The 9,192-nt window shown below is 49.7% G+C and overlaps 2 protein-coding genes across 2 annotated transcripts; both read left to right on the plus strand.

Annotated features, from left to right (window-relative positions):
- Positions 1-3,124: 3,124 nt before the first annotated feature.
- Positions 3,125-3,520, plus strand: MFIFM68171_06710 (uncharacterized protein; the record flags this gene model as incomplete). The annotated part of the gene is made up of 1 exon (XM_071062130.1): positions 3,125-3,520. One exon carries the CDS (start codon positions 3,125-3,127, stop codon positions 3,518-3,520), a length of 396 nt encoding a protein of 131 aa, XP_070918231.1.
- A 4,074-nt stretch (positions 3,521-7,594) lies between these two features.
- Positions 7,595-8,926, plus strand: MFIFM68171_06711 (Cellulose binding type IV domain-containing protein; the record flags this gene model as incomplete). The annotated part of the gene is made up of 1 exon (XM_071062131.1): positions 7,595-8,926. The coding sequence occupies one exon, from the start codon at positions 7,595-7,597 to the stop codon at positions 8,924-8,926; it is 1,332 nt and encodes a 443-aa protein (XP_070918232.1).
- Positions 8,927-9,192: the final 266 nt, after the last annotated feature.

The following is a 9,192-nucleotide window of genomic DNA, read 5'->3' on the forward strand; positions in this document are numbered from 1 at the left end:
GGTTTAATAAGTTTTTATATTCGAAGAGTTTTCAGCAAAATTTTGGCTACTACCTAGATCTAGTAGGTTATACAGCTCTACGGTACTAGTACTCTACTCTTCTAGCTCTAGTATATATTCCGAATTATTATTAAATTATCCGGATTTCTGTCTAATTTCATATATTACTATTAATATATAAGCTTAGAAAATATAAAAGAGCTATATATATATCTCTAAGCTATAACCCTAACCCTAAGCTAATATCCTCTTGGCTATATAAATGGATCTATATATTGCAATTGATTTAATTAGTCTTGAAACAGGATTAAAGACATTGAAACCTAGGTCTAAGAAACTGAACTATAAAGAATCCGGCTCTTTAGAGCCGGATTTCAGACACTGATCCAGATCACAACGATCAGTATCTGTGTCTATATGATAGTTTCGTATCCCTGTACCTGAAACCTGGGCCTGTATCTATGGATCCAGATCACTGTGATCCGATGTAATCAAGTGTGATCCGAGAGCCCGGATTACTGGGATCTGTACGCCTGGACCTATAGCCGTGGATCTGATCCTAGTAGTTCAATGTAAGGAAATAAGGATAAGAGGGAGTTTCGCCCTCGTCTCTAAATCCTGTATAGAGCATAAGCAGATAGTCAGTTACGCAGACGTGTACACATACAATCAAACACACGATCAATTACACCCACACTGAAAAAACGCTTTGTATTTACAACTTGAACCCAGAACCTCTGCTCTATCTCTCTACCTACCTACCACTGTACTTACCGACTATACCTCTTTGTTGCAGGAGTTTCTCGCTCTCACAGGTTAAGTTTTCCATCCCAATCTTCTGCTTCTCACCTTGCTCTATACTAGGTAACAAAGAGGTCTTCACCTCTGACAGATATAAATAGAAGATGATACTGAGGAAAAAGAGAAGAAGGATAAGAAATAAAAGGAGTAAGAGGAGTAAGAGAAATAATAATAGGATATTATTATAAAAAATAAGGCTAAGGGAATAAGATACTAATAAGAAACACAATTAGATAATAAGGAGTAAGAGAACTAAGCTAAAAGGACAGTATACTGTTATTATAAATAGAGAAGGTGAGGGAAGACGATAGGAGGATAAAAGGAAACGAGAGGAATGATAGAAGTAGGGGCATTACCGTTATTTACAGCGGGTGATAGCCCTTATCTTATCTATAGTAATCGACCTTAGAGGAGACGAGTAAAGAACGAGAATTCAGATTTCGAAGTTGGTATACCTAGGGCTAGTGCTAATAGGGGTTAGACGTAGGAAGTATTTGGTACCTAGCTATATACCCCGAGCCCCTCTCTGTTAGTATCGTTGAAATGGATAGCAGAATCCATACAATTTAGTGGCACTAGCAGCAACTTCTCTCTTTATCGAGTAAAAATAGCTGCTAATGCTACGTGGTGTAGAGCAGATATATCTCGTGTTGTCAACTAGTATGCCGTTTTAGGCTTAGCCTCTAAGTGAAAAGTCAAGTTTCAGGGGGTTGCAAACCGTAATCTGGGAAACTGGAAGCACAGAACCACATTCTGGGCTATGGACCATGATCAGGGACACTAAACCACCGGAACTCCGGATCAGCGCGTTGAGACCACCAAGCCAGTTAAATAGGGCAGCCTGGGCCTACAAGTTCTAATGATCCCGTAATGAACCACCTCGCATATCTCCCCTTCAGGGTTGACTAGAACCGGCTCTAAATGACTGTCTGTCCCGTAAGCATCATGCAGACACCCGCACAGAAGCCAAATAGTGGTCAAGCCACACCAGAATATTCGTCTAAGTCTGTAGACGCGAAAAACCACCCATCACCGAAGCCGATAAGGGAGAGGGACAGAAGTGGCGCCAATTTCCGGAAGAGGTGGCGAACACTGGTTAAAACCGGCTGCGAGCTGCATCAAGACTACGGCGCCAGGATTTATTTCTCAATCTCCTTACCTAGAACACGAAGGGACTTTGTCTTCCGGTCCGGAAAAGAAGTTTCGCCAATATTGCCTGGTGAACTAGTAAACAACCTTGCCCCTTGTGACCGTATATATGCTAACGATGAATGAAATGCTCTATCCCCACCAGTGGTAACTACGGGGGTTGACGGTATAGCACAAGGGAATAGAGGTGGTCGACTTCGGAAGGAAAGTTCTGTTGTGGCGTGTAAATAGTAGTAATTATGCCCAGAGTCACCTAGAATTGTTTCCTGCCTGCCGAACCACTAGCAACCGGGTTGGGTGTTATGCTCCGATCAGGTGCAATCACCCCTGTCACCTGAATCTCCCTCATCAGAATTCTCCACCATGACAAATGAGTCCCCTATGCAATCCCCCCCGCGAATTCCCGCTGTCGGTGGGCGAGATCGGTGTGCTGTGACGGACTGGTGGTGTCTACGTCTCAGCTAGAGCCGTATGATTTGTCGGGTTGAGAATGTCGGCTTGACTGCCAACCACTGGCACCAGAGATCTCCGAGAGGCTGGAGGTAGCGCTTGTCATACTTTCAGATGCTATGTTGACCGTTGGTAATGCGTTTGCGAGATTGGAGAGCTTCGTAGGGCAGCTTGACAGACGTCCAAGCAAGCCAGGATAGTATCTCTAAAGGTAACTTAGAAGCGACGGCGCAAGCAAGTGAGGTGAAGCAACCGGTCCGCAGCTCCTCACTTGTTCACCGCCTCATGCCACCCAGGTGATCCTCGAACTGGCAAACCAATACGATAAGACTGGTGATAGGACCCTGGAAGTACTTACTAAGCCGGATATAATGGAGGAGCGTTCCCAGAAAACGGCCGTTTGTAACTTGGTGCTCGGCAAGAGAAAGCCTCTTACCCTTGGCTACTACCTTGTCAGAAACAGAGGTGGCGACGATGGCGCGGCCAATACGGAAGTCGCTCAACGGGAGATGTTCCGGCACGACCTTTGGCGCATGCTTCCAAGAGAGCGGATCGGTGTTGCGGCGCTGCGGGAGAGATTGTAAGAGCTGCTCGGGCAGATTATCGACCGGGCGCTCCCCAAGCTTGTTACGGAAGCACTTTCTATGCGCAATCTATGCGCAAAGAAGCTGAGAAGGCCCTAGTTGGGCTGGGACCATCTTGACGAACAGAGAGAGAGCAGCAAATGTATTTTATGTCGATTGTAGGCAAGTTTCAAGAGTTCGTCCGAGACGCTCTCGCTGCAAACTATTTATACCACGCTGCGTTCGAGAACGACGAGCTTCGCTTTATTACGGCAGTCTTGAATCTTACCGAGCAGTTCAAGCGTAATTTTGATAGCGCTGTGTATCGTTACTGGTGCAAACCTGCCCAAGCCGTCAGGAATAGCCAAGATATATCAGACGCAGTCGAGGTTTCGCCTACTCCGGATAGCGAAGCAATAACCGATGATGACGACAAATCAGAGGGTATTACGGCCAATGATGACGCTTTGGAAAGTTATCCTGAGCTGAAGGATCTCATCGTTACAGACTGGACCACCGACCAGCCGGCAGGCGACGTCATGAAGTGGATTGGCTAGATGTGTTGGAAATGAGGACTGTCGTCGCAAATGAGCGACCCACTTTGTACAGCTGGGAGCACCTGCCGACAGGTGTCGGATCATATGACGGGTGCGCCCAGGGGCCATCTTCCTGAGCTCCCTGCTTCCTGAGCGATATCGGCAATGCAACCACACAACAACAGGGCAACTGCCCAGCCCATTGATGAAGACCTTCTAGAGGTGTGGGGATCTGTGCCCAACGAGCCTAATTGACCAGTGGGTGCCACAGACTGTAGTTCCAACAAGATGCGTCGCCGCTCTCGAGTTGTTGAACTTGGAACCTTTGGCCTAACCATGCTCGCCAGTGCTTTCTGCGAGCAGTCCCAGAAATGGGGTCCCATCACGGAGCAGTATACCAGCAGGGTCATGCTAGCCATTTACACGTTCTTTCTCAGATCCTTGGAATTTGTATACCCAGAGGCCCGTGTACGCGAGAAACTCACGCCCATAATTTTATACGAGCTTGTCTATAGGTATAGTGAGGGTATGAAACACGTTATGCTCCTTGTCAACGTCGAGCGCGAGAAGTGACAGTATACATGGAATGAGATTTTCAACGTAAACCGGCAAGTATCTCGCAGACGTCGGATCGCAGCTGCGCTGGCCCCCAAGGCACGGGGGGAGGTCGTTAAGGGCTTTACTACCTCGAAGCTTGTGGTAAACTCTAACGATATTGCGACCGAAGTTACGGACAGAAGCAACGATGAGTACGAGAAAGAAGATATATATGATCTTCTGGAAGTATATTACGACGTTGCCTGTAAGAGATTTATCGACAACATCTGGTATCAGGCTGTAGACCATATTCTTCTCTCTGGGCCGACTAGTCCACTTGGTCTGTTTTCGGAACAGTGGGTTATCGGCCTGAGCACTGAGAAGCTGGAGGCGGTGGCGGGAGAGCCTCGTGGAATTACGGAGAGGCGAGAGGCGCTGAAGAAGAGGATCCAGGACTTGAAGGAGGCTGTGGATATTCTTCGCTGAATGCGGTAACATGGGTGGGGTACTTTGTGGAGTGTTTGGTTAACTGTCTGCAAATATACAGCATATTGGTGCGAATTCTCTCGCTGCACATGGTATCCGGGACAGGTAGTGATATTAGAACATCGTCGTTAGAAGTGGCCTCCGGGTTTCCATAGTCGTCCTGCGATATCCGGGTGGAAGCTGCATTGTAGACCTTAAGCAGCTAGGTTGTTTCATTGATGATGCTTGTCAGAATGTTAGAGATAGGATCCGAAGTAACAAGATCGCTTATACTAATCTGTAGCCTTGCAACCGCTGGAGCATATGAACCGGAGGGCTAGACCGGGCATCCGAGGTTTGAGATAGCCCTTACGTACTTCAGTCTCCCTAGCAAGTCCTCAATTCAGCTTACAACGACGTCGAAATTTAATAGCTCTTGATCGGGAAGCCCAGCGGTTTCCGTGTTGTCAGGTATATTGAGATATAGACACAAAATGAGCAGTCTCCTTGTTTGGAGAAGTGATTTAAATATTGGGCGGACTACGCCAGAGCTCTTACGATCATGTACTATTTTTCTGGAGGTACCTATTGAGTTGGGGAAAACAGTCCCCAGAGGGCAGGGTCCCTCTGATCAGAGGGACACAGTTGCTAGGATGGTGCCGCGGGGGCTAGAACTTGCTGTGGGCCCATTTTTTTTCTTTCGCACCATAAGTAGGGCCGTCCTGGCCATTGCTCCTTAGACCGGACAATGAATTCAGCACTCTTTTCCACACCTGTTGCAGGCTCAATTGACGAGCGTTCTTTGCGTGCAAGGTGATCTCCCTCTGACAGAGGGAGCTCTATCTGCACATATTGTTTTAACCTTGTTTAGGCTGCAGGGATCCAAATTGTAGTGGTATCGCCTGGCCTGTCTTGTCTGTCTTATCTGTCTGGCATTTGGCTGTCTTTGCCCTCCCCTTTGTTTTGGTGGGTATGTGGGTGTAGATGTGTGTTTCTGCACCATTTCACTATATATCTCAGAATAAGTTATATTTTGGTCAAAGAGCGGATAGGAATTGTGATAGTATCACTCAGACTCAAATTCTGATCTCAGTGACACTATATACAATATAATTTACTGGAATACCGAGGTACAGTACATCACCGGTACCCTACTCGTTTTTTTAGTTAGTGATATCATTGGTTAACAATCGACGAATTAAAGGTCTGTACTCAGCTAGTCTCGGTCTATACGTCGTATATTATTATCATTAGCTTTCTTATAAATGTTTAACGTCTAACGCAGTTACGCAGGCATGTTACAAAGTTTCGCCGATCGTATTAGCTCTTGAAGATAGATATAGCGATAGATGAAACTGCAAAATGTCGTACGTATCAGCTTCAACTATTTGATAGAGAGTATAGTTAATCCAGGAAAATTCAATTCCTGAATCCCGCCGACAGTTAGGTACCAGTTGCATCTACCGGTAAACTGATATAAAGCTCGGCTAGAGCAGGCGACTTCACCAACAGTAGATACAGGACTGTGAACCAGTCCATACCTCCAGGGGCCTCGCTTCCATCTTATAAGCAGATATCGAGGCAAGTCAGCCTAGAAAAATCAAGCCCGTTTAGGTACCTAGGGACAGTCCTATAAGAATTCCCAAGTGGGTCCCTAGATATACAGATATTCTTACTTGAGAGAACACTAGATAAAGTACTAACACACTCCGGTATAGCTAGATCAGGTACCGATCCTAGGCTTACAACTCAATCTAGCCCGAACGTATTGGATATCGGATATGCTGCTGTACTGCGGTTCGCCCTTTTACTAGGATCTTTTGGCGAGAGCCTGCCTGCCTGCTAGATCAAGCTACCAATAAGCAGGGAAAGGAGTACTTGCAGTATTGAGCCGCAGCCTACAATAATCTGGAGCCAGCCGACCCGTTAGATCGAACTTCTAATAAGTAGTAAAAAGAAGCTGGGAGGCTGGGCTCTGGCTTCTACTAGTGATTGGCTCAGATGTACGGGTGCAGCCGGAGAAATATCTGATTACCTGTACGAACATTTGACGTGTTATCCGCAATCTACCTATAAGTGACTCACGGCACGGTCGGTCCCCGTATTTCCATGCAATACCTCTGGAGAGTGCTGTATCAAAATACCTGTTTCCCAATGTTTTTCTCAGATCACTACAATACTCTATAGTAGAGCAATGTCATACATCTTTAGTCGAACGACAGGAAGTAAATGTGCCTCGGTTACAAGCGGATTAAAATGTCCGTCTCCTTTCTTCACAACCTCATTTCCTTCGCTTCAAACTCTGTTACCATATGATATTTCCCCGAGTTGAGGTCTTGTCCTTTGAGATCGTATCTCATCTGAATATTCCTCGCGCGATAGACGGGGTTTACGATCCACGGATTGACAACATATTTGACTTTGAACGCCTGGTTCTCTTAGAGGGCTTAAGTGCCCTCCGCTCCGAGGATGCCGGTAATGGGTCAAAGCCATCCAGACTCTTCGACAGGTTGAAGACACTCATCGTTAGAGTGCGCAATCGGAGAGACCGTGTGAAGTTCTACCATGGATCGCATTGGTCAGTAATGGCGGTCCCTAAAGAGGCATTCCCCCGTCTCGCAAACTGGACAGTTTATCCCGGATACCCGATGTGGGGTGATGAACTGCCACTCCGTACCCGAGGCATCCAATAGTCTAACCCCCGATTAAAATTATAGCACCAGTGCAAGTGCGTTCGCGCTAGGATCACGATTAATTTGCCCGGCAAGTCGGATCGGCGGTTATCCAGGCCAAGGATTTTTGACGGCGGTATTCGAGGTTCGTAACCGCAACCAGTTGAGGTGCAAATTAGCCGAACCAATCCTCCCTTTGACGGCCCTCGGGACTGGTAATTGTCTTGGCAGCTTGTTCTCGCGCTCCAATCCGGAGGCCCATTCGTTCGGAGGAGGAAGCCGCTCGATATACTATAGACGGAGAAATTTCACGACGTGAGACCTTGTCCGCACTGGCTCGGGATACAAATACTGACCATGGGGGGACCGGTGTCAACCGTCAGACCCTCCACTCCAACCTACTCACCGGATTATTCCCATCATGTTCGGCCCTACCAAGTCGATGCTCAGGGGCCTCGCCATCGCGGGTGTCCTTCTCGGCGGCAACGTTCACGTGGCGCTGGCTGACAACCCCATCATCCAGACGCTCTACTCAACCGACCCGGCCCCGATCGTCTGGAACAACACGCTCTGGCTGTTCACGGGCCACGACGAGAACGGGGCCCGCAACTACGACATGCGGGACTGGCGGCTCTACTCGTCGACCGACATGGTCAACTGGCGGGACTGGGGCTCCGTGATGAGCGTCAAGACGTTCAGCTGGGCCAAGGCCGACGCCTGGGCGGGCCAGGTCATTGAGCGCGACGGCAAGTTCTACTACTACGCCACGGTGACCAAGAACAGCGGAGGGTACGCCGTCGCCGTCGGCGTCAGCGACACCATCACGGGACCGTACAAGGACGCCCTAGGCAAACAACTCCTCGCCAACGGGGGCATCGACCCCACCGTCTTCCTCGACGACCAGGACGGCCAAGTCTACATGTACTGGGGCCACAATTCGCCGGCCTACTACGTCAAGCTGAACCGGGACATGGTCTCCTTCATCGGCTCCATCGCCAGCCACACGCTCCAAAACTTCGTCGAGGGCCCGTGGCTGCATAAGCGCAACGCCACCTGGTACCTCACCTACTCGAGCATGGGCGGCTCGGGCAACGAGGACATTAAGTACGCCATGTCGACGCGGCCGACCGGGCCGTGGACCTTCAAGGGCCAGATCATGGCGTCGCAAGGCCGCTCCTTCACTAACCACGCCGGCATAATCGACTACAAGGGCGGCAGCTACTTCTTCTACCACAACGGCGCGCTCCCCGGCGGCGGCACCTACGCGCGCTCCGTGTGCGTCGAGAAGTTTTCCTACAACGCCGATGGCTCTATCCCCAAGCTCGTCATGACCGACGCCGGCGCCCCGCAGATCGAGCCGCTGGATCCGTATGTCCAGGTCGAGGCCGAGACTATCGCCTTCTCGTCGGGGCTGACCACCACGGCGAAGAGCGGCGGGGGGATGTACGTGACGTCGATCAGCAACAATGACTACATCAAAGTCAAGGGGGTGGAGTTTGGCGCTAAGGGGGCTGCTTCCGTGGATCTTCAGGTTGCGGCGGCGGCGGGCGGGGGTGGGAGGATTGAGCTGCGGGTGGGCAGCCAGACGGGGACCGTGATTGCGACGTGCAATGTGGAGGCGACGGGCGGGGCACAGACGTGGAAGACGGTCACTTGCCCTGTCACGGGCGCCACGGGGAGGCAGGACTTGTTCTTCAAGTTCTCGGGGAGCAACTACAACTTTGACTGGTGGCAGTTTAAGCAGGCTGCCTAAGACACCTGCGGCTACTGCGGCGAGGAGTTTCCGAGGTCCGGGCGGAACCGGAGGGCGCCTTTATTACGGAACAGGACTGGAGAGGAGAGTATCCGCCATCTCCAACCGCACAGATGGGTTTTAGTGGAACTTTGTTTTGGCGCACACACCCCCATCAAGACCGGGTTCTCGTCCTTTGCGCCGGGTTTTGGTCCCGAAGGGCCGCAAGGGGGCGCTGTGATGGCTGCACGGCGCGCCGGTGAGACTGTTGCCTTCAAAACTTGCCA

This window comes from Madurella fahalii (genome assembly GCF_045866475.1).
Source record: "Madurella fahalii IFM 68171 DNA, scaffold_3, whole genome shotgun sequence".
Taxonomy (NCBI): Eukaryota; Fungi; Ascomycota; class Sordariomycetes; order Sordariales; genus Madurella; species Madurella fahalii.